Source organism: Quercus lobata, chromosome 5 (assembly GCF_001633185.2).
Source record: "Quercus lobata isolate SW786 chromosome 5, ValleyOak3.0 Primary Assembly, whole genome shotgun sequence".
Lineage (NCBI taxonomy): Eukaryota > Viridiplantae > Streptophyta > Magnoliopsida > Fagales > Fagaceae > Quercus > Quercus lobata.
In genome coordinates this window covers 15,541,688-15,568,145 of record NC_044908.1, presented here as the reverse complement: position 1 = coordinate 15,568,145, position 26,458 = coordinate 15,541,688, and the positions used below count along the sequence as shown (strand labels likewise).

The following is a 26,458-nucleotide window of genomic DNA, read 5'->3' as shown; positions in this document are numbered from 1 at the left end:
TATTTGATGGCACTAACTATGCATATTGGAAAGTACGTATGAGAGCTTTCTTGTAGTCTTTAGATGAGAAAGTGTGGCAAGTTGTGAAGATAGGCTGGACCAAGCCAAAAGAAGCACCAATTAATTGGGATGATGCTAAGATCAAAATGGCAAACTTCAACAGTAGAGCATTGAATGTGTTATAAAGTGCGATCACAAATGAGGATTTCAAGAAGATATCCTCCACTGAAACTACGAAGGAAGCATGGACCATCCTCTAGACAATCTACGAAAGAACTAAGGCTATCAAGGATTCAAAACTTCAAAGGCTTACCATGAGCTTTGAAGAGATTAAGATGGAGGAGGATGAGTTGTTTGCGAGTTCTACACCGAGCTCAAGGACATAGTAAATTCTGCCTTTAATATTGGGGAAACCATTCCCGAACCTAAGATTGTTGAAAGGTGCTCAGATCTCTACTTGAGAGATTCCATGCCAAAGTCACTGCCATTGAGAAATCAAAGGACATTGATCAAATTCCTTTGATAGAGTTGGTTGGCAACTTGCAGACCTATGAATTGGGAAATCGAGCAAGAGCAACAGTAAGAGCATGGTACTGAAGGCCAAAAGCAGTGACACTGATGAGTCTTCAGATGATGAAAATTCTAAGATGAAATCCTATAACATAAGGCAGTTCAAAAAGTTCATGAAGAATGCCAATGCGAAAGGAATTGACAAGGACCGAAAGCAATCTAGTTCTTCACAGTTCAAGAACCAAGATAAAGGGAAGAAGGATGCTAGGGATGGCGATTAGTACATTGTTCCCTCCAGACCAAAGTGCTTCGGATGTCAAGGTTTTGGACACATGAAACAAGAATGTCCAACTTACCTCAAGACCATTGGGAAAAGCAAAGGCCTTGCTGCTACCTTGAGTGACACCAAACCTGAGGATGATTTAGATAATGATGATGAGGGAATCTTGAATGCCTTCACTGCCACTGTGAATCCTATTAAAGGGATTTTTGAAGAAGTGGATGAAGAAGAAGACTTGGTAGAGTCTAAGTTTGAGAAGATGGATGAACAAGATGACATCTATATAGCCTATGTAAAATTGTATAAGGTCTCTGAAAAGCATGAGAAATTGTATAGGTTGGCCACCAAGGAGCTCAGTGATGTGGAACTTGAACGAGAAGAAATCTCCACAAAGTTTGATAAAGCTAATCAGACCATTGGAGCCTTATGATTTGAGAACAATTTCTTGGCTGAAAGGACCAAGAAGCTTAAAGCGGAGCAGTTTCAAGTCAGAGCTCAATTGGAGAGGACTTCGAGTGTAAAGCTTGATGAGATGCTTAGCTTGATGAAATCTGCTTCTGATCAAACTGGTTTGGGGTATGATTTCTCTTCTTCTAATATTGCTTCTTCTAGTACTATTGTGTTTGTTTCACCTGCTAATAATGTTGAATCTGAGAATAATGAAATGAAAATTTTTTTAGCTAGTGAGAACATACACAAGGGTAAATCTATCTCAGGAGCACCCCCTAAACTTGATAAGAAAGAAACTAAAAACCCTAGGACTAAGAAAGGTAATAACCAAAAGTCTAAACAAAAGAATATGTCATAATTGTGGAGCTACTGGACATACTCGACCTAATTGCTACAAGTGGTTAGGCACTCAACAAAGTAACAGTATGATCTCAACTGGAAACCAGAATTAGTTTGCATCCTCTTTTGCTCCTCTTGGAGATCTTCTTAAGACCCTCATGTTCCTTTCAAACTTGAACGATTTCAATTCTTCCACCTCACTGCTGAATCAAGGGGTTTGCCAAACAAAAAGGTTCTTCCAAGGTGTGGAAGAAAAAGGCTCAAAGTGATTTAGTTACTTTTTCTCTCTCCCTCCCTTCTTTTTGTTTATGCATTACTTGTGTGTTTTGTTTTCTTATTTTTAAGTCAGTCTAGTTTTTATGCTATGCTTTGTTATCATGTTTTTGTTTGTTTTTTCAATGTTGCTTTATTTTGTTTTTTATAAAAAAAAAAATAAAAAAATCAAAAAAAATGAAAAATCAAAAAAATACAAAAAAAATGTGTGAAATGTGTAAATTGGTACTTGTATACCTTTGATGGTCATTGAAACAAAGTTTTCTAAACTTTGTATCTTTTGTAGCTTGGATGAGCATCTCTATGCACAACTAAGCAAGTGAGTTTTGTGGCTCATGTTTGTGATGAGTACGATTAAATAATCTCTTATACTTAACACTCATATCACTCTTTTTTACGGAAAGGACTAGAAAATCCTAAGAAAAAGGCATAAATAACCATCTCACCACTAAAGCCCGCCAATCATGAAATAACATATGTATGCTTCAGCATAGCAAAATTGTGATATTTAAAGCTTAACATAATTGGGTATTTTCTTCTCTCACTTATATGCCCATGCATGATATGCTAAAAAGAAAAATATGCAAAGAAAAATAAAAGCTAAAAGAATCAAAATGCTTTTAAAGATGATTGCAAGCATGTTTCTTGGAGATGTGGGAGTTATAGAATGTACCTTGAAAGTGATAGTCCCTATCAAGCAGTTATGATTGTGTGTGAGTTAAATTGATTTTCTCAAATCTTAAATCATCATAAGATGTAGACACTTATGCAATCTTGCGATGTTTTCACACACAACAAGCAAAATTCTTTGCTACTTTATGGCACATGTGTAGGTACAATGTGAGTTGGTCATTATAAGGAATACATGTGTTAATGTATGCTCACTAAACTGTCTTGACTTGTTTTTGAAATATAAAATTGGTTAGACTTGTTTAGTGTGTGTGTGTGTGTGTGTGTGTGTGTGTGTGTGTGTGTTTTGGATCTAAATGCTTTACATTTTTCTTGTTGAGAGATGATTTTGGAAGCTTAAAATGTTGTTTGGATTTTTGGTTGAGTAGCTTACTTGATTGCATTCATTTATGTGTTTTTCTCTTTTTTGAAAAACTGTTTTTATCAAGCTCAACAACTTCTTGACAGATCTCAATAGATAGCTATCTACTGAGACCCTTGGACTGCTTTTTCTCGACAGATCTCAACACAACTTCGATCCATCGAAGCTTTCTGGAATTTGTCTTAATAGCTTCTCGACAGATTCTCGATCCATCGAGAAAGTTTCTGTCTAGCCAATAGCTTCTCGATAACTGTTCGATCCATCGAGGTACTTTTGCCATCTACAGATTCTCGACAACACCTCGATAGATTTATCTGTCGAGAATTAGTGCTCAATAGATTCTCGACAGATCTCGATCCATCAAGATGCGTTTTCTTTTAATAGATCCAGCGCAATTTCTATTTCATTTTTCTCCGATCTCTTTCTATAGAATCTCTCTTTTTTCTCTCCTAAACACTTTTCCCTCAACCCCTTCATCTTCCCCACTAGTTTTTTGGTCTAAATCTTGCTTCTTACCTCGGGCATGCTTCTCTAATCTCTCATTCTTCATGCATTTCACTCATTTAGACCTAGGTTTTAGTTTTTGTGAAATTTTTGGGGTTTTTAAGAAATTGATGAGTTATTTGTGAAATTTCTAGGTTGGGTTTTGCTTAAATGATGTTATATGCTCATGCATTGCATTTCTTTTGCATTTTTAACAATATTTCATGCATTTAGATGTGTGTTCTCTATGTTGGAACCTTATGTGCTGGTAGGTTTGGATTGAGCTGAGCCCATGATGATTTTTTTGTTGCACATTACACAATCATGCATTATTCATGCATACGTACCTTCTTTTCTTTCTCTTTTGTACTATATCTATTGATTGGTGCTTTTCTGTCTCTCTCTCTCTCTCTCTCTCTCTCGGATAGTTTGCGCATGGCACCCAAACGCAAATCCACTCCATCCCATAACCCTCTTTGTTCCGAGGCATCATCTTCTTCCGAGTCTACTCCACTCTATGTCAAGTTCCTGATGAGAAGGCCCGTCAAGACTTCTCAGAGAACTTCTCCAAACGTGGCATTCATTCGAAACGCCATGTTATCTTATCGAACTTCTCTGATAGCACTCTACCCACTATCATTCACAGTCGAGGTTGGGAATCTCTTTGTAAGATCCCAGTGAGTTGTCCTTCCATGATCATATAGGAGTTTTACTCCAACATGCACGGATTGGTGCTTTTCTGTTTGTCTTTCTCTCTCTCTCTCTCTCTCTCTCTCTCTCTCTCGGATAGTCTGCGCATGGCACCCAAACGCAAATCCACTCCATCCCAGAACCCTCTTTGTTCCGGGGCATCATCTTCTTCCGAGTCTACTCCACTCTATGTCAGGTTCCCTGATGAGAAGGCCCATCAGGACTTCTCGAAGAACTTCTCCAAACGTGGCATTCATTCGAAACGCCATGTTATCTTATCGAACTTCTCTGATAGCACTCTACCCACTATCATTCACAGTCGGAGTTGGGAGTCTCTTTGTAAGATCCTAGCGAGTTGTCCTTCCATGATCATACAGGAGTTTTACTCCAACATGCACGGATTCGATCATTCTATACCTCGTTTCATCACTTCTGTTCAAGGTATCCGTATAGTAGTCACTCTAGAGCTTATCTTCGATGTGCTACATGTTCTGAGGGTATCACATCCTGATTACCCTAGATTTCCTCATCAATGGACTGTGTCCAAAAACAAACTCTTGTCTCTTTTTTGTGAGACACCTTCATCTTGGGGTAACCATCAAAACACCCCTTGATCGGGCTTTGCAAAAGGCCCGAGGTTCCTTAACATGGTGATGACATTCGTTCTTCATCCTTTGTCTCACTATAGCTTTATTACCGAGCCTCGTGCTCGCTTTTTGCTTTCCCTCATTGAGGATCTTACTATAGACTTCCCTTTTCACTTCATTCTCTCTCTCATCAATGTCTTTAAAGACACAACGACCCATGATAAGCTTATCTTTCCTTTTACTATCACGAGGATCATTCACCACTCCTCTGTTCCTTATCTCAAGTCTCCTCATTACTCCATCATGGGTGCCATTATCGCTGTGTCCATTAGAAAGAGCGAGGCCCAGCTTCTACAAAAGCAGCCACGGACAGAAACGGTGACTCCTTCAGCACGTTCCACCCCATCCACCTCTGCTCCTTCTTCTTCCGCGGGTGGTATGACTTTAGAGGCCATTGTGGCACAGCTTGAGCACATGGATGCTCACCTCGACACTCTCAGTGATGAGTTGTGTCAGGTGAACTCCTGTGTTGGTCGTATCATACGACGACAGGCTGTCATGGGTGGCTTCACCGCGTCTCCATCTCCATCTCCATTTCCATCTCCACAGGCTTCTGAGGATGAGGATGCTAGCTCTTCCGGAGATAAAGAGATGACTGCTTCTCAGTGACTTGCCCTTTGTCATTTGTGACAAAAAAGGGGAGTAGTTTTAGTATGAGAGTGGTCGTGTACTTAGAGAAAGAGTTAGCATAGGATTTTTTCTGTTAGGGGGAGCGTTTTTTTTTTTCTTTTTTTTTAAAGGGATGTAGTAAGGACTTTTGTATCTTTTCTTTTTTTTTCTCTTTTAGATACATTGGTATTGTGACCACTTAGTGATAGCAAACATTGTATTCATTTTGATATATATTTGATGATGTTGTTATCACATTTCACCTATCTCTCCATGTGTTGTTTCTTTCTCTCTTTATATACATGTTTCTTATTTATTGTATGCAATCTTATATTTATGTTTCACACTAAGATGCTATGATGAGTTTGTTTAAAGTGTTTCAGAAATATAGGTTGTCAAAATCTTCCATGCCATGAACTCTCTTCTTGCAAAGTTTTTCAAGAGTTTGTTTTAGGGTAGATTTTATTGTATTCAACAAGTGATTTTGAGTTAAGTGATTTATGACTTCTCTCATATTTCATTTGTTGGTTGTGGTTTTGTCATGGATTGCCAAGGGGGAGATTGTTAGGACATATATGGAACTTTTTTAAGAACATATGTCATTTAGAATTGGCTAATCCTTTGACAAAATGCATTTTACTTGTAATTTGGTAGATCTAGGATGTATTTAATACTTCAATGAACAAGAGTTCAAGTCCAAGTATTGAAGCCAATGCAAATTTGCTCAAGAATCAAGTGAAGAAGTGCTATTCATTAAAGCTCGACAAATGTATCTATTGAGATTTGATATACGAAGCTCGACAGATATCTTGACAGTTGTATTTATCGAGAATTACGAAATTCAAATTTCCAAATCTGTTTTTCATGCATATCCAAACTATGTGTTTAGGTTTTCTTTTCTCACAACCCTAGACATATATAAGGATTATTTTAAACGCCATCTCAGATGATGCAAAGGTTTTATTGATGCATATTGTGACCAGAGATAATTTGCCTTAATTCATCTTTCTCTTGAAAAAGTTGCTACGTTTGTACGTCGTAAGGTTTTGTAACCAAGAAGCTTCTTAATCTTCATCATGTGAATGAACTTAAGAATTTTGCAGCCAACATCCTTTTCCAGTTGTTGTGTTAGTCACATACTAGTATCCATGCATTGATTGGTTAGTCACGTACTTGGAGCCGTGCATTGAAAGGAGAAATTGTCACTACATTACAAGTCCAATTATGTATTGGGGTAAGGATTCAACTATCGGTTGGTATAAGGTACTAAGATTTCTTTACTTGTAATTACTTGATTTGATAATAGTGGATTCTCAAGAGTAGTGACCTTAAATTCACCCGGTGAAATTTTGTCTCGGAGGTTTTCCCCATTCATAAACAAATCACCTTGTCAAATTTAATTTCCGCTGCATTTAGTTATTTGGTGATTTGTTTGTGCTACCACGTTTATTGCATGTTAATTGATTTAATTAATTCACTTTACTAATTAATTGGTTAATTTACACAAGGGGTCAATACTTTCTTAGCCTATCAACCTTCCTTATTATTCATTCCTTTTGTATTTGTATCTCCTTTTGCTTGCATAGAAAAACTCTCATTCTTAAAAAAATTGTCAGTCCTTATTCCGCAGCCTCCAACTCCCCAAAAAATGACTCGAATGCACCGAGCATTGGGAATACCCCTCATGTTGCTCCATATCCCATTCCGCCTCCTCTTCCTTCCCTATTCCTCCCCTTCCCCCTCATGTCTTCCTGCTTGAGGCCGAGGAAGCCCAACCTTGGGAGGAGGTTAATGAAGAGGAAAATGAAGATGATTACAACTCTGAGAAATTTTAAGCAAAGGCTAAGGAGGATGCTGAGGAGAGAGCGTATCGCGACTTTATAGGAAAGCTCCCACGGTGAAGGAGAAGGCATAGAGGCTCTCAGACTAGTTCTAACTTTAGCACGGAGGGATCGGACACTTCAAGTGGTTCTAGCTCCGAAACAAAGGAGTCAAGTTCTTTAAAGACTTCAAATTCTAAGGCAGAGGAGTTAGACCTCGTCCTAGACCTTCCATAGGAGGGTTCTGAGTCCGACACTTATGGGCAACCTTCTCCTTGAGTTGCTCGCCTTTAAACCTGCAACCTTTTTTTTTTTTTTTTTGGTTCTATTTTTATGTAAATAGGCCATACTAGAGGCCTTGGGTTGTAGGTTATTTTGTTTTTGTCTTTATTTTCTTAAAGTGTAAAAGGGGGCCATAAAGGCCAAACTAGATGTAATCATTTTTTTTTTTTTTTGAATATATAAAAGTAGTTTTTATTTTATGCTTTTGAATAAAATGTTTATTTAAATGTTTATCCTTATGTTTTGAAAAATAACTTAGTAAATAAACTGATTTATTAAATAAAAGGGACCCTTACAAAGGAAAATAACATCTAAGTTTATCAGTTAAACAAAGGACAAAGCAGAAACGAAAAAGAACCTATTTGTGATACGTTGTGCCTTTTTACAGTTCCTTCAATGGCAGTTTTCTTTTCTTTCTTTAAAAAAAATGACTTGCCAAACATAATCTAATCTTCCCTCCTTTCTTCTCTATAGGAACTATATTGGCTAACCATTCTAGACACTTGATTTCTTCTATGAAACCTGCTTTCAACAGCTTGTTTACTTGAACCTTGATCTTTTCCTCAATATCCAAATAGTATTTCCTAGCTGGCTGCTTCACAGGCTTGGCTTTGGGGTTAGCATTCAACTTATGTATCACCGGCTTAGGATCCAAGCCTGGCATTTCTTCATACTTCCAAGCAAAGACATCCTTGTATTCTTTTAGCAAAGCTATCAACTTTCTCCTTTCTTCCTCCAGTAGGTTTTTGCTTATCTTGACCAATCTTTCTTCTCCTTCTTCATTTAGGTTGACCTCAATAAGTTCTTCCTAAACATTCTTGACAATGTTATTCATGCATTCGAGGGCTTCTCTCAAGGGTTCTTCTGCCACATGCACCCCTTCTCTCAAGGCCTGCCATTCTCCCGACCCTTTACCTCTAACCGTCAGAACTTATATATCACCTTGCCATCAAGCTTGGTGATCCTCCTTATCTTAGGAGGCCTGTCAAGCTCTATGACTTCTCCTTCATCTTCCTTAACACTCCTTAGCACTGTAGAATTAAAAGGAAGGATCATGTTTACCCCCCTCAAACTCAAACTCTTGGTACATGGCTGCTTCTACAATGGAGTTTTGCTCTATCATAGGACATCCTAGTGGCCTCAATGGTCATAGGTCTTCCTCGCCAAACAACTTACACACACCGGTGATAAGCGGAGGCCACATATTTGTGCGCATTAAGCTAAGGGCAGCCCAGGGTGATATGGTATAAAGTATCCCTAGCCATCACATGCATAAGAGTGCGTGCTATGATAGGCCCTAGTCTCAAATCCAAGGACACATGCCCCAAGGTGCATTGCTACAATGTTCCTATCCCAGACACTTAGAATGATTCTTGGATGATTCTCTCTCATAAAATACTCAAGGCATCCAGTGTTTGAAGGGGCAAGATGATAGTTGAAGCACTAGTGTCTACCAAGGCTCTCTTGATTTGAGAAGCTCCCAAAAGGGTAGTAACATACAAGGGTCTTTAGCCATCAACTGCTCGATTGGCTAAGTCTCTCAAGGAAAAAGTCATAAACTCCCTAGTTTCTTGATAAGTCACCTGTAATAAACTTCCTTCAGAAGTAGCAACTCCTTAGATTCTCTTCATTACTCCGGTTAAGGCTTGCATTGCTTCTCTTCTAGCCAATGGCCAAAGACCTATCCCTTCCAAAAAGGAATGGACTTTATCATCTTGCTAGAATTTCAACACCATTTATTCATCTTGTACAGGTGGACATGTGAAGCTATTACTGGCCAAACTCCTAGCCTATCCATAGGATCTTCACATCCCATAAAGAAGGCCATAGCCACCTCGAGCCTATGCATCTTTTGATCTACACGCTTTCCATTCTTGATGACCAAATTGCCCTTGGCCACCTTTTCATGGAAGATATTCCTTAGAGCATAGCAATCTATGGTATAATGGTCACTCCTCCTGTGGTATCTACAATAAAGTGTGCCTTGCTTTTCTTCTTCTGTTGGCTCATGTTTATAGGTGAGTAACACCACCACTAGTACTCCATCTTTAACCCAAGCATCTATGATGCTATACAGCTCTTCTGCTGACATAGAAAAAGGGGGAGGAATACCACTTCTCTCCCTTTTTCTTCCTTCGGTAGCTTTCTTCGTCTCCTTTACTACAACTACTTCTCTCTTTTTGCTCTCCCACTTCCAAGACTGATTAGAAGCACCAACAGTTTGTGAAGTCAAACACTTGGAAGGCCTCCTTACTGACATGTTGGTCCTTTTGGCAGATTCCACTAGCCTAGTGAAACTAGGAATATGCAAGTTCTTTAAATAAGGACGATATTCATACAACATCCCAGCAATGCACATGTCCATCAGTATTTCTTCCTCCACGAGGTCGTAGCATATCAAAGAGAGGTCTCTAAATCTACGAATGTAGTCTAGTAAGTCCTCAGAAACCCTCTGCCTCTCCTTTTGCAGAGGGTTTCTACTAACCCTAAACCTAAACTTGCGAAAACTGGACTCAACAAAACTTAAACAGAGGATTAAAACTAAGCAAAATAATCAAAATTGCAAGAACCCTAAATCTGCATTTTTGGGTATGAGTATGTGTACGCATACATGAGTATGTGTACGCATGCGTCTAGTATGCGTACGTATACATAAGTATAAGCACGTATACACACCCAGAAACAGAGTTTTAAGGCAAGCAACAAAACAACAATCAAACCAAACCTAACATGCTTCTAATATAAAACTAAACAACCTAAACTAAGAACAAATATATAAAAGATAAACAAAACAAAAACTATTCCTAACATGCATTGGATCTAACATCAAACAAAAGTAACACTTAACACATCAAAACATACTCATCAATATATGTTTTGATGAGTTGAATGATGTTTTTATTGGAGAGTTGAATGATTTCATATATTTATATATATTATACATACATACATATATATATATATAACAGCAAATTATTAAAATTTCTAAGGCAACCATAAAACACATGAGAATTTTGAGTAGGGAAGAAATGGAGTGGAACATATACATCATTTATAACAAAATTAATTTTGGACTTTGTAAATGTTAAGCCCTGGATGGGAAAGTTACTTGTATCTACACAAAAAATCTTGTGGCTTCTTCAACATCCAGAAATTGTGTTTCTTTGTTTAAAATATGTTTCTTACTGATTTTTTTTTTTTTTTTTAATTTAACTACACTATGCAAAAAATATATATATAAAATAAAAAACCCAAAAGTAGGTTTCTTTTTCACCTTGACAGGTCATCCTTTGGCTTGAGGTTAATTTTCTGGGTTGGTCCTATATTCTTGGAATCTTCATTTAGAATGTTAAAAGACTAAATAGAAACCCAAAGTTCAAATTCCATTTAATATTGACACGAAATTTTTCAGAAATTTTTTTGAAGTGCTACTTTCTATGGAAACATAAAGGGAATAAAGCCTATACAGGTAGTGGTACATACGGAGTCGCTGAGATTCTCAAAGAAGATGATAATCTTTTTATTTTTTTCCCCAAAAAAGAATGAGAAAGAGAAAGACCTTAACATTTTATTTTTAAAAGAAACAGAGATAGAGAGATTTAGGTACCTGGTGAAATTGATGCCACGCATGGACAACATCTTGGTCGTGTCGTGTATTTGAGAGAATTGTGTTACGAGACAGAACTTCAAAAGCACTACGTCGCATGTTCTCTGTACATGGGGTTAATTGTAGCTATTACTTATTAGTACTTTTTAGAGTTTGGCTGGGATTAAAAATGGGCTTGGGCTTGCTATGAACTTTGATCTTGCACAAAACATTTTCTCAATTTTAAATGTCAGCCCATGTTTTTGCAAAACTACTCTTTTAAAGCGCACATAACCTCATGCGGGATCCACTTGACATAATTTCATGCTCTCCCGTATGAAGTCTTTGCTTATATATATATATATATGTGTGTGTGTGTGTGTGCGCGCACGCACGCACGCATGTATTGATTTTGCATCTAAAATAAGATAATAGAGCTTAAGAACCCATACCCAGGCTTTAAAGAAACGTCCACTATTTAGTCCACATACCTTTCAATCTCAAAGTTTTAATCAAGGTCCACTGCAGCTAAATCTTTAATAAGGTTCTTTGGATTGCCAGAGGTTCTGGCCTCTGTGAGGAAATCAGTACATAAGGATTCCAAAGGTTTTGGGATTAATGTGGCAGGAAAACAAGTGAAGCATTTACTAGAGGTTGCTTAGAGAGTCTATGCTACAAATGTTTTATGAGTCGTCAACTATAGTGGTTTTTCCTTTGAAGAGATTATTTATCTATTTCCCACTTCATGACCAAAATTTTGTGTTGTTAGCTTTATTGATTTAATTGATTTGGTTTATTGCTTGACTACGGTTAAATTATTTTTTTCTGTTGGGAAATTTTTTCCTGATTTGATTAATTATTAAATTTGTTAATTTCGCGCAAAATTAATCACAAAGGGATCTTAACTTCCTTCTTTTTTCACAATCCTTCCCAAGAACAAAAAAGACTGAGCTGAGGGAAACCAAAAAGAAACAAGGGCAAAAAAAAAAAAAACCCAAAAAACAATTTCGTGTAACTAACATCTTTGAGAAGTAAATATGCCTTTTTTAAGAAAAAAAAACTTAAAAGCACAATGGCTGCTCTAAGCTCTTTTACATATGTGCTTGTCAACTTGAAAGGCACATGCTCTGCCACATTCCCTGCATTGATTTCCAGCCTTATTTGGCTTAGCAAGGCACTTTTGTTTAGACTCATTCTCAATCTGCCTTTGGTACTCCAAATTCTTTTCAATCATTCTTTGCTCCTCCTCAACCTTACACTTTTTCTCAGCCTTAAGTGTATGATGCAGCAAAATACACACAGAGTATACTAAAAATTAAGAAGAAATGAGAGTTGCTTAGAGTAGCTCTCAAGTGGACACACATCTGCACAAAGAACTAATCTCTGAAACAATACCGAAAGCTTTGAATTTATTTACTAACAAATGATTCAATTACAATGGTTCAAAGAATTTATACTACTAAGCCTAGAGGTTGAACTAGCTGTAATAGAAAGTAACTAATTGATTACAGAATCTGTTAAAAAAGTAGTTACATCAACTAACTGTCATGTACACTAATGGATTTCAACTACCAACAATTAACTATGAAGCTTTTCAATTATACTGAGATGCCCCTGCATCAGTGTAAGTTCCCATTCCTTTTGCTCTAATTCATTAGTGATTACAGGACCAACAACCTTAGGATCAAGAGGATAATGTCTGCCATGTGCAGCCAGAAAGGAACTGAAGCACAACAGATTTAAGTCTAGAAAGTAGGGGCACATTTTGCCTCGAATCTCCACAATTGACATGTTTTAGCCAAGCAAAAGAAAAGAGGTTCCATAAATTTCTGCTGCTCCTCACTGCCTCCAGTTGCCTACAATAAGGGAATTGCATATTGTTAGGACATTCATTTGCATGATAGATTCTGTATACTATATAAATGAAATTACAATAAAAAGAAAGAAAACAATAACCAGTGTATAAGACCTTAAATTCCTTAGCGTTTCTGTGATCTATTTTTCTTCTTTTTATTTTTCGATTTCCCCAGTCCTTGTCTTGTACCATCACCTCCTTTTTCAGTGTTCTTGTCATCAAGATCAAACTTGGACAACGGAGCTTCTATTGCAACATTAGACTTCTCTGTAGCATCTTTGTCAACCATATTCTCTAGTTGTGCCTATAAAGGAGAGATTTATACCAAAAAACATTAAATCCTAAGATGACAAGTTACTAAAAACATTCAATAGAACAGCCCAGAGGATAAAACACAAACCCGCATGAATGACTTCAACAATGGCACAACAATTGATTGATAGTCAAAAGAAGATATCATCAAAAGTTTCTTCCATGTATTCCACTTGGCAGCATAAGTACCCAGGATTATAGCATCAAGTGTGAAAAACTGAAAAAAAATAAACATAGTGAGATCCAACGGCAACAAAAAATTATCTAATTTCTTATATTTCAGAATCATTCCTTCTTTAGGCAGGACAGATTCAAGAGTAAAACTACAGTGCATCTCACCTAACATTTCACATGTTTCAAACTATTTCATCTAAATTTGGAACCATCTAAGGAGAGAAAATAGATATACCATTTAAAATTTGGTACCGTACCTTCCCCATTAGCTGATCTTTGTGCATCTGGATAAACATTTTAATGTCCTTTTCTGCTTTTGCTTCTAAAATGATCCTAATGATTTTTAACTCGAGTTTTCACATCTCATCATCACTTTTCTCCTTCTCAATCTCTTGTTGCCGCTTTAGCAGTGCTTAAGCAGCATTTCTGGGATTCGATTCTTCAGCATTTCCAATGTCAAGCCCTGCAGCATATAGAGATGACTCGGAGCAAAACATTCAGTCTTAATAAGCACTTCCAATATTGTTACAATAAGGCCAGGGCTTCAACTTCAAATCTTGTGACTCGTCTTGATCTCCGGACTCATTTCTTGACCAATCTTCCACCAATTTTGCAGCGGCAGTCACATCCACTGGCCTCCAATCACCGATTTCAATTTCTGAGTTAGGAACAGGTATTGGAGCCACATAATTCCACTCATATGCTCGGACGTCATATGCTCTGTATATTTTCTACTATCCAAGAACGTCGTTCCGTAACAACAACACATTATAAACTTCCAATCAACATCTTTTGACATTACCGCATAGTCCACATCGTTTGATTTTTTTGACAATACATTTTTTTTTTTTTTTTATTTTGCATGAAAGTGGTATCAAGGGTTTTCTAAAATAGTCCATTAACAAATATTGAGCTTGCACTGTTAATTAGGCTCTTAATTTATTTACTATCTTGGGCTTGCACAATTTTTTTTTTTTCTTTCACAATTCAGAAGTTGAGGATGGGGATTTGAACATGGATGTTTCTATTGAAAACACTATAAGTTGACAACTAATCAAGCTACAAGATTAGGTGGCACCTCATTCGTTTTAATGTAAAAATAAATTTTTTTTATTTAATTCAATTGTTTATTCAAAAAATTTGAAAACAAGACTTAATTGTTATTGTTGTATGATTTAAATCGGTCAATAGGTATTTACCAGCTAAGAATTGCATCATGAATATATGACCAAGGAAAAAGACTACAAATTTCAATTATTCTTTCTCCTTGATCTAAAATGCCTACAATTGAGCAATTAAAACAGCTAGTAAGTTGCTTGTACGATACATGGATAATATTGTGATGTCTTCTGTAAGACAGTTTTAGAGAATGTTGTACATATATTACAAAGAAAAAAGCAAACTAATTTAATAATTAGAGTAAAGATACATATACATTTTCGAGATATTAGAAATTAAATTAATAGTAACGTATCACAAAGATCAACCTACTCAAACTATATAATGAGTTTTCTTTATCACAACGAGTTAATGATTAAAAATAGAGAGACAAACCACATAGGAAAGAAAAGGCAACAGTACAACAACATATATTAATATTTTCTCTAATATTTCTCCATAAGCATATTTTGTTTTAAAATTATTGCTTTTTGCTTTTGTTTTTAATACTAATACGGTGGGTTTGCTAAAAGTCACAAAGAAGAGAAAATTTTAGGTGTAAGCTCAGACAATTAATGAAAGATTAATAAGATAACAGTAAAATAAAAAGTGTTCTCCATGTTGATGAATTTTAGCTATATATTCATCTTGATTATTTTTCCAACAATTACAATCTTGAGAGTTGAGAATACATAGGACCATCAGATTATTAATTATGTAAATCTCTTCATTAAAACTTAAAAGCCATTTTTTTCACAAAATAAAATCTTTTGAATTTTGTATTTAGAGATTTTGGAATGCATAAAAGATTTATTCTTTTTCCATTTGAAGAAAATATCCTATGATTTTTATGGGTTCCTTTTTTTTTGAAGCAAAATTTATGGTAACTAGTTTGGGATTTGTTTTACTTTTATATCCATAAACAAAAGAACTTTTTTTTTTTCATTATTGATGTTATTATTATATTTCTCTTATATTAAATTTTATATGCTAAAACATATTAAAGTGACATCAATTATTTAATTTATCTAAAATTAATTGAATTTTATACATGATATATTTTCTAAAAACTATAATTTTACTCTAACATGTAATCTTTAATTTTGACATTAAAAAAAAAAAAAAATTCCTGAATAAAAATGAAATGTAAATATTTGTCTTGAATTATATGTTGGTAGCTGATGCTGAAATTTTCTTATATACAAGAAAACTGTAAAAATGAAAGTAAAAGTAGTCTTGAATTATATAAAACTAACCATGAAATTTTCTTATATACAAGAAAATAATATATATTTATATAATAAATTCTGTGTTGGGGGGGAGGGGGGGGGGTTTATTTTGTGTATTTAAAAATTATGGATTTATTTTATCTTGGTCCCCAAAGAAAAATTAACTCAAGTGGTCTAATTCTGGACCATTTACTAAAGTGATCAATTTAGATGTAGTATATATAGATTAAAGTGGTCTAATTTTAGGCCATTTTTTAAATATTTTGATTCTATCGATATGCTAGATTTAGATTGACTAATATTTGTAATAATATTGTAAGACTTGGTCAAATTGTGGAGCAAAATTTCTCATGAGAGCTGGTGATGCAAGTACATAAGGGATATGTGTTTAGGATTGGGGTTTAGAAAGAGTTGAGAATTGGTTAGAGTAGCTTATAGCCTATAGGTGGACAAACCTCTACACAGAGAACCATCTCTGAAAATTGTAAAGGCTCAGGGAAATTCTTATCCATTACAATTAGAATTACAGCTACTTATAATACTAGCTACAAAAGCAACCAAAGCTTTGCTTAGTGGCTCCTACTGTAATGGAATTAGTTACAGTTATAACTAGCACATGCTTAACTGTTTCTAACTAACTAACAGATCACCTAATATATTCATGTGCACTAATTGTCAACTAAACTACAATGAAAACAATAACATGACACTGAAACACATGACTCAATTCAGCTGCTGCCCAGAAAATATCCACTGTTGTTGCTGTATTTTCCATCCGGCTACTACTGCATACATGAAAATTGAAATTACTTCTAGCTGCTGATTTTGATTACAATTAAAACTTCATAATGTAGATGCTCCTGCATCAGCTGCTCAAGATTTACCTTTTTTAAAACTATGGTTAAATTATTTCTTTTTTGAGAACTTTTTTATTGGTGTGACAGGGATCTTAAGTTATAGTTTTCACCATCCTCTCAAGAACCAAAACAGGCTTTGTATTCCCATAAAAAAAAAAAGACTTCGCATATTTGCCAATGAGAAGCACAACAGACTACACTCTCAGTTTGAAGATATCTTGAAAACAGCTTCATAAACGAAAGCAGTAAATCATTGCATTAGAACATCTACCTCAGTTGCTAGCTAACAAGTTCATTTCAGTTTGTCATCAATAATGCGCTTAATGAAGCGACAGTCAGCATCACAGGCAGTAAAATATATCATGTTCAAGTTCACTGAAGTCTTCTCAAAAAACGAAAATTAAAGTTCACATGATTTCTCATCCTATCTGATGAGAAATAAAATCTATCAAGTCAAAAACATATTAAAGTTGATGCCATTGAAAGGCACATCCTCTGTCACATTCCCTGTACTGGTTAAGCCTCATCAATCTCAGCAAGGCGCTTTTGTTTGGCCTCATTCTCAATCTGCCTTTGGTACTCCAAATGCCTTGCAAGCATTCTTTGATGCTCCTCAATCCTACTCTCTTCCTCAGCCGTACATGTAATTTCCCTTTCCTCTTGCTCTAATTCATCAGTGGTTACTGAACCAACAACCTCAGAATTAAGAGGATGATCTGTGCCATGTGCAGCTGGAACCAAACTGAAGCAGAACACAAGTGAAAAGATATTGAACTTACTTTGAGCCTAGAGATTGGTATGACATATTGCCACATATTTACATAATTTACATGCATATTTTCCAACCAAAATAAGAAAAAGGATTCCCGAACCAAGTATAATAGTATGAATAAAATAAAGACTTACTTTTGCTCCACATTTTCCTGTTGATCCTCACTACCACCGGTTGCCTATAATAAGGGAATTGCATATTATTAGGGAATTACTTTGCATGACAGACTCTGTATATAAGATAACCAAATCACAATAAAAGGAAACAGAACAATAACTAGTGGCAGTAATTAAGACCTTAAATTCCTTAACCTTTCTGTGATCCTTTTTCTTCTTTTTATTCTTTGATTTCCCCTGTCCATGCCTTGCATCATCACCTCCTTTTTCAGTGTTCTTCTTGGCATCAAGATTAAGCCCAGATAACAAATCTTCTAGTGCAGCATTAGACTTCTTTGTAGCATCTTCGTCAACCATTTCTTCTAATTGTGCCTATAAAGAATAGGTTTATACCAAAAACATTAAATCATAAGCCAACAAGAAGGTAACTAAAACATTCAGTAGAACAGCCCAGAGGATCAAACACAAACCCGCATGAATGTCTTTAACAATGGCACCACAATCGATCGATAGTCATAAGAAGTTACCATCTTAAGTTTCTTCCATGTCAGCTGAATGGAAGCATTAGCACCCAGGATTAAAGCATCGGATTTGAAACACTGCAAACATTAAACATGGTAAGAGCCAATGGCAACAAAAATACAGTATCTCATTAGTTATATTTCAGAATGATTCCCTCTTTAGAAGGGACAAGGGAGGATAGATTTAAGAGCAAAAGCTATTAATGTATCTCACCTAACATTTTGCATGTATCATACTATCTCATCTAACTTAGGAACCATCTAAGTAGAGAAAATAGATATACCATACCTTTCCAAACAATTGATCAATGTGCATCTGGATTAACATATTTATGTCATTGTCAGCTTGTGCTTTTTTCAAAATACTCCCTATGATATCCAACTCCATGCTACCCGTCTCATCATTACATTCCTCCATCTGAATCTCTTTTTGCCGCTTTAGCAAGAGTGACTTGTAACTCTGTGGATTGCCGGAAATCTCTTCTCTTCTCTTATCTTCTTCCAAACATATTCCCTCCATATCCAGCCACAGCTTCTCCTCTCTCAAATACTTGTATTTCCTCTCACAAATTTTCTGTAGCCGGCGAAATTCAGACTCAATGATCTTGAAAAGATCCATTCCTAGATTTTTGCTAGCTTTTCTATAATTTGCCCACTCCTCCAATTTCTCCCCAATAGGCTCACTACCCATATATAACCACTGAACAGTATCATCTCTATATTCCTGACAAGCATTCCTGCTTTCATCAACACTTCTAGAAGCTTTTGCACTTGTTTCATCAAGCAGCAGAATTAGATGAGACAAGTCATTGCTAAAAATTATCCTCTCATGACTAATAGTAAGATCATCCATAGCATTGTCCATCGTGAAACTAGAGTAGACATCACCTAATCCACAAGAAATCTCAAGCTCTTCCTCGATGAATTCACGGACGCTTTTAAGCTCTGGTTCATCGAGAAACAACACTGAGACCAGCGTCCTATTCATCCAATGCTGCTTAAGCAGTGTTTCGGGGATTCGATTCTTCAGCATTTCCAATATTAAGTCCAGCAGCATATAGAGATGACTCGGAGCAAAACATTTGACCCCTATTAACACTTGTAAAATCGTCCAAATTCTCTTGATCATCTCCTCGCGGTTGGTATCGTTGCAATAAGGCCAGTTCTCCAACGTCAAATCTTGTGACTTGCCTTTATCTTGGCCTTGATCTCCAGACTCATTTCTTGACAAATCTTCGATCAATTTCACAGCAGCGTCCACGTCCACTGGCTTCCAATCGCAGATTTCAATTTCTGACTTCAGTAAAATTCTTGGCACAACAGACTGTAACTCCTCGGACAAAGTCCCTAAATGGTCAATCTTTATATGCTCCATATTCAATTCTTCATCAAAAAACCTCTCGCCACAACAACAACACGTCGAAAACTTCCAATTCTTCGTCTCCTTCGCATACTCCACAGCCTCTGCCAACACCTCTTTTGCCTTCACCCCCATCGATTTATTCTTATCGAAATTCACATCGACACTGACACTCAACAATTCCTTCTTCGCCTCCAAGCTCATCTCGTTGTTCCAATAAGCCCTGGCTCGTGTTATAGCGTCCACATTCAACAAGACTTTCTTGAGTAGTTTTCTTGAAGTAGACGGTGATGGCAGTTCCACTAAACGCTGCCACACATTTTCAAGTCTTGTGTTTATCTCTACCTTTATCGCTTGTAAAGCTCGAAATGCAAGTGAATTGTCCTCCACGAGCTTCTTGAACTTGTACTTCTTGGCTTTCGCTATTAGCTCCCTGAGTTTCGTTCTCACTTTCCCAACTCGAGACTCCAGGGTTGAATCTAGGGGAGTGTATTGGACGATGCCCAAGTTATCTTGCATGGGGTCCAATGGATTCTTGATGGACAAAGCCGACTCGCATTCTTGGATGGCGGAATCATATTGCTCATTGGTTAACAGCACCACAGCACGCAACATTGGGAAAGAGATGGAATCCGGGGAAAGCACCAGGGCTGCATTGCTGAAGTAGAGGGCGGAGACAATGTGTTCGTGTCTTATGACGACACTGGATGTGTCGCTGATTGATATCGCGATATCCTTATGGACGAGGGCGATGAGGGCGTTGGCAAGGGCGGAGTCAGGGTGGCGGGAGACTAGGGACTTAGCGGCTTCCAGTGCTTCGCTGTAGGTCCCATTATGAAGAATTCCGAAAACTCGATTGCATTCATTGGACAGTGGAGAAGAGGAAGAGGAAGAGGACGAGGCGGGTTCGGGTTCGGAGGAAGAGGGTGGGGGGAGCGGGGCAGAGGAGCGTTTCTTCTTGCCGGTCATTCTTTCTTCTTGATTTTGGCGGTAAATGGGCAGAGAGGATGGGAATTCTGGCTTTTCAAATGAAGTGAAACAAGCCTTATATAGTTAATATTCCAAATGCCTCCTATTAAAACTCCTAGCTCTGACGTCTTTTTCTTTTTTTCTTTTTCTTTTTTTTTTTAAATTCAGGCATATATTTGGTACAGAAATTACTTTGGTTTAATCCCCCCACCGTAGTCAATCAGTTCTGAGCTATCAATCTCAGTAATGTCGTGCATAAGATTATGTCCAACATATTGGTCAATAGACTAAAACTGGTCAATTATTATTATTATTATTATGAGAAAAAATGTATTTGATTATTTATTTATAATGTTATTACAGTATTCACGCCAGTATCTTCAGAATTTTAGTTAAACCGACCATAAAAACTCATCTTCTGCTATTTTAACAAATAGACATTGATTAGTCTCAATATTTATATATCTACTTCAATTAAATATTATTTTTCTCTCTTTTACAACAAATAAAAAAAAATGTTTATCAAAAAATAGTATAATTTTTTTCCTCTTCTCCATCCCATAGCAATACACAGACCCACGGTACCCACCTTCAAGTCGTCAACACCACCACTACCAATCACCACCAAGTACCACCGATCACAACAAATACAATTACAAATTCGAACAACTCATACAACCTGTTAACAATATAAAGTGAGAGAGAGAAAGATTAAATAGTCTGTATATTGTGTATGAAACAATAATGTACAATAAAGAACCTTATATAGGCTAGGTATGTGTGCAATACAAGCAATATGAGTAAACTATAAGTACAGTATACTGGGCCAAGCCCAATGGGCTAATCTAATCTAAGCTATACACTAACATCCCCCCTCAAACTCAAGGTGGTAAGGAGGAAGCCAACTAGAGTTTGGATATAAGATCTCGAAAACGACCAGTGGGTGAGTCTTGGTGAAGATATCAGCAGGCTGGTTAACAGAGGAGATGGAGAACAACTTGAGATTGCCTTTCTTGAGATGCTGGCAAGTGATGTGGCAATCAATCTCAATGTGCTTGGTGCAATCATGAAAGATATCATTATGAGCAATGTAAATAGCACTACGATTGTCACAATAAAGAGGAGTGGCAGTGGGCTGTGGAGAATCCATGTCAGCCAAGAGCCAACGAAGCCAGACAAGCTTGCAGGTGGTGTCGGCAAGGGCACGATACTTAGCCTCAGTACTGGAACAGGAAACCACATCCTGCTTCTTACTACGCCATGAGACAAGAGAAGTACCCAACAGGAAATAGAAACCTGTGATAGAGCATCGATCAGTCGTATCACCTGCCCAGTCTGCATCTGAATAAGCATGAAGCTCGAGAGAAGTAGTGGAGTCCATGATAAAGTGTGCCCTTGACATATCGGAGAATCCAAAGAACGACAACATAGTGGACAGAAAGAAGGGCATCCATGAATTTACTAACCATACCCACGGCATGTGAAATATCCGAACGAGTAACAATAAGATAAATCAAACTACCAATCAACTGACGATAGCGAGTAGCGTTAGATATAGGTTCACCATCCAAGGATGTGAGCTTTTCATTGTATTTCAAGGGAGTGGAAATAGTCTTGTTGTCAGTAATACCGGCTTTGGAGAGAAGATCAGAAGCATATTTATCTTGGGAAAGATAGTAGCCATCAGAGGATGAGGTAACTTCAAGCCCAAGAAAATAGCTGAGAGTGCCCAGATCTTTCATCTCAAAATGTTGACTAAGGAAGTGCTAAAGAGAGTGGATACTTGTAGAATCATCTACAGTAATAATCATATCATTAACATAAAGAAGAATAAGAGTGATACCAGCAGAGGATCTTCAGACAAAGAGAACAGTACAATGAGGACTCGAAGTGAAACCCTACTGAGCAACAACTGAGCTAAATTTTTCAAACCAAGCTTGAGGAGCCTACTTAAGGCCATAAAGAGCACGACAAAGGCGACAAACTTGACTACCTTAGTGTGGATAGGCAGGGGATGGCTGCATGTACACTTCTTCTTAGAGGTCTCCATTAAAGAAAGCATTCTTCACATCCATTTGATAAAGAGGCCAACGGAGAACAGCAGCCATAGCAATGAGACATCTGACAGATGTAAGGTGAGCAACAGGAGCAAGTGTTTCCTTATAGTCAATGCCATACTCCTGAGTAAAGCCCTTGGCAACTAAGTGAGCCTTGCACCATTCAATAGATCCATCAGTTTTAGTCTTGATCTTGTAAACCCACCTACTACCTACTACAAACTGACTAGGAAGCAAATCAACCATATCCCAAATGTGATTCTTATAAAGGGCATCTAGTTCTTCGTTCATAACTTGCTGCCAAAGAGGGTTAATATGGGCTTCACGATAGGTGTGAGGTTCATAGAGGGCCGCAAAAGCAAAAGAGCAGTGATAATCAGTGAAATAAAGGGGAGGAATGCTTACCCGAGTGGAACGACAAAGTTCAAGACCAACAGGAGGCTTAAGAGAGAGTGGTGCCACAGGATCCAAGATAGGCAAGTCATATGCCGGGGACAGAACTAGAGATGAGTTGTCTGGAGAGGCAACCGATGTTGAAGAATCCTCCACAAGTTTAGGATAGAGAGGGAGGAAAAGATCAATAAAAATAGGAGACTCTGAGGAAGAGGACACAGGAAACTGCTGAAGACTCGTGAAAAGACGATGTTCCCAAAACTCAACATAACGGGAGACACGAAGGCGATGAGAAATGGGATCATAGCAGTGAAACCCCTTTTGAGATACACCATGACCAAGGAAACAACAGAGGCGAGCATAAGGCTGGAGCTTTGTTCGTTCATGAAGAGGATGAGAGATAAAACAAGCACAACCAAAAATCCAAAGAGAGGAGTAGTCAGGAGTTTGACCATAGAGAAGCTCGAATGGAGATTTGTTATGTGTAGTTGGTGAAGGAATATGATTAATGGTATACACAGCAGTGAGTGCAGCCTCACCCCAAAAGCGCTTAGGAAGAGAGGTAGAAATGAAAAGGGTGCGGATAACATCAAGAATGTGACGATGTTTTCGTTCTGCATGACCATTTTGTTAAGAGGTGTAAGGATAAGACCACTGAAGAAGGGTACCATGACTTTCTAAAAAGGATAGGAAAGATTTATCATTATATTCTTGAGCATTATCTGATCGAAAGACTTTGACTGTGCAATTGAACCATGTTTCAATCATTTTATGAAATGTTTGGTAAATAAACACAAGTTCAGACCTATGGTGAAGCAGATAAATCCAAGTATATCGAGAAAAATCATCCACAAATATGATAAAATATCTAGATCCCCCCTCAGTGGGAACAGGTGCAAGACCCCAAATATCAGAATGTATAAGATCAAAAGGTGCAGAAGAAAATGAGTCACTATTATTAAAGGGCAATTTTGTTTGTTTTCCAAAATGACAGGAAGTACAATTAAATTTTTGAAACGAAATTGAACCTAAATGACCTTGAGAAGCTAACAACTGAAGACGAAATAAAGATGGATGAACAAAACGAGTATGCCAAAGATCAGGTGAGGGGTGGCAGTGGTAGTAACTGTAGTAACAACTTATGAAGGAATCTTCAAGTCATGAACCTCAAACATGCGACCAACCTTACGGCCTATCCCAAGCACTTGACCCGTCCGGGAATCCTGCTGATTAGTAAATAGAAGATCTATGCCTAATTCACAAAGTTGACCAACAGAAAGTAAATTGAGGGATAACTTTGGGATATGAAAATTGTCATTAAAGGATAAACAAGGAGAATAGATTATTCATTTATAACTAACAAGCATAGGAGTTCCATCAGCAGTGTAAATGGTGATTTGATGTTCTAAGGGTGCCTTATCAGAAAATTAGGATTCATCAGGAGTCATATGGTTACAACATGTAGTATCAAAAAACCAAGGTTGTTTACCTGAGGTGATAGAAAGGGCAGTGGAAGTGCGAGATAAAACCTATTGAACTACTGCCTCAATATCAACCGTAGTAAGTGAGGAAGCAAAGATGGACCTGTAGGAACCGATGAATCTGAAGGACATACAGCAGCTACCTGAGGAAGAAAAGCTTTATACTGCTCTTGCATAAATTTTTGCAGTTTGTGACAAACTGAGATGTCATGGCCTTTGGCACGACAAAACTCATAGTAAGTACCTTTGGAAGGTTGAGAGGTAGGATGCCCAGAGTTTATTCGTGGAGGAGCAGTGAATGCAACAATAGGAGGCTGTGGAGATGGTGTAGCCAATACATGATCAAATGATGACATGTGATGAGTAGGCTGACTGTTCTCCTCAGAAATGAGCTCCTTGACTGCAACATCAAGAGAACGAGTAGGAGATCGACTAAGCAAAGAAGCCCTAGTAGGCTCAAAATCCTCATGTAAACTCATCATGAAGTGCATAAATTTACAGCGATCCCAATATTTAACAAAGAGCTCAATGTCCTTAGAACACACTAGTGAAGGATCTGCAGTAGAGAGTTATTCCCAAATAGTAGAAGTCTGAGAATAAAAATCAGAACTAGACTGATTTATCTCTTGGCACATTTGATAAAGTTTTGATTCAATGTGGAACTCCAGGCTTGAATCATTAGTACAATTATAGTGATCGGCCAGAAATTTCCAAGCAGCCTCAGCAGTCTCATGACGAGGAAGAAGATTATGAATGGAGGGAATAGAGATATTGATAAACCAAGACAAGATCTTACTCTGAATACTCTCCCATTCCTCTAGGCGTTCTTCATAATCATCCGTTGTAACAGCAGTCTTGGAGGCATCTTCAGCAGCTGTGGCTTTGGACTTAGAGTTTGATACTAGCTTAGGAATTGAACCTGTCACATATCTCCACAGTTTACGACCCTTGAGAAAGACAGTCATATTCTGAGACCATGCATGATAGCTAGTAGGACCATCCAACATAATGGTGATAGGACGAATGATATCTCGTTCATTTTGTTGAGCCATAATGAAGAAAATGACCAAAAAGTGGGATTTAGAGACCTCAAATGAAGAAATGGAGCTTAAAATTGGAATCTACACGAAAAACTAAGCAAGACAAACCCTTTTGAAAAATTTTGACCTCAGTTAACGGCGGCGATCAAAGTCAACGTATGCTGACATCACTAGGGCTGACGTCACAGGATGACATGTGCTGACGTCACTAGGGCTGGTGTGGCAACGTGGCAGTGAATGGCGTGTGGGCACATGGAGCGCGTGGGCGCGTGAGGCATGTGGACCACGTGATATTGGGCGGTGGCACGTGTAGGCATGTATTATGGCAGGCAAAAACTTAGGTCGGCGCGTGAGGGCGCTTGGGAGCTCCTTTGGGATTGTTTCTGGCTGGGTTTGGATCGGAGAAGTCTGATCTATCAGGTCGTAACTGTGGTTTGACAATGTGATTAATGAATAGACTAGATCTAAGAGGTAGTGGTTGGGTGTCACGGCGGTGACTCACTCCTGATGGTGGGTACCGATGAAGGCGAGGGTAGCGAAAGAACGCCGAAATATACCACTAGGTCAAAGCAATGGCTCTGATACCATGTTAACAATATAAAGTGAGAGAGAAAAAGACTGAATAGTTTGTATATTGTGTATGAAACAATAATGTACAATAGAGAGTTTTATATAGGCTAGGTATGTGTGCAGTACAAGCAATATAAGTAAACTACAAGTACAATATACTGGGCCAAGCTCAATGGGCCAATCTAATCTAAGTTATACATTAACACAACCAAATCGTTGGCAACCACCAAAGATCAAACCCATTAAGCACCACCAATTAGAGGTGAAGCCCACCAATCATAAATCAAGCACAACCTAGGGGCAGCTCTACATAGAGTCTAGGGTGGTCACAGGACCACCCTGACCTGGAAATAAAAACAATTATTATGTATAAATTTTAAAAATTATGATTTTTTTTATCCTTAAAAAAACTTTGTGACCACCCTAAATTTCTTTTAGGTCCAACAAAATTAAATTTTGGACAAAATTTAGCAACAAACTTGGTTGTAGACTAAGGCTAAAGCTCTATTTAATATTTTTTTATTGAATGTGAATTTTAACAAATCCACCATTTAATTACATTTTCTTCTTAAAC

General features: G+C 37.4%; 2 protein-coding genes across 3 annotated transcripts; both read right to left on the bottom strand.

The window, feature by feature from the left end:
• Positions 1–16,778: 16,778 nt before the first annotated feature.
• Positions 16,779–18,713, bottom strand: LOC115992890. Of its 2 annotated transcripts, none has more exons than XM_031117133.1 (5): positions 18,304–18,713; positions 17,964–18,092; positions 17,674–17,865; positions 17,512–17,555; positions 16,779–17,347 (listed from the first exon to the last, which is right to left on the bottom strand). In XM_031117133.1, exons 1-5 carry the CDS (start codon positions 18,703–18,705, stop codon positions 17,122–17,124), a joined length of 993 nt encoding a protein of 330 aa, XP_030972993.1. In that variant the 5' UTR covers positions 18,706–18,713; the 3' UTR covers positions 16,779–17,121. The 2 variants fall into 2 exon arrangements, with proteins under 2 accessions (XP_030972993.1, XP_030972994.1); XM_031117134.1 differs by having other exon boundaries at positions 17,689–17,865.
• A 17-nt stretch (positions 18,714–18,730) lies between these two features.
• Positions 18,731–21,772, bottom strand: LOC115990041. The gene is made up of 3 exons (XM_031113901.1): positions 21,521–21,772; positions 18,786–20,394; positions 18,731–18,738 (listed from the first exon to the last, which is right to left on the bottom strand). Exons 1-3 carry the CDS (start codon positions 21,770–21,772, stop codon positions 18,731–18,733), a joined length of 1,869 nt encoding a protein of 622 aa, XP_030969761.1.
• Positions 21,773–26,458: the final 4,686 nt, after the last annotated feature.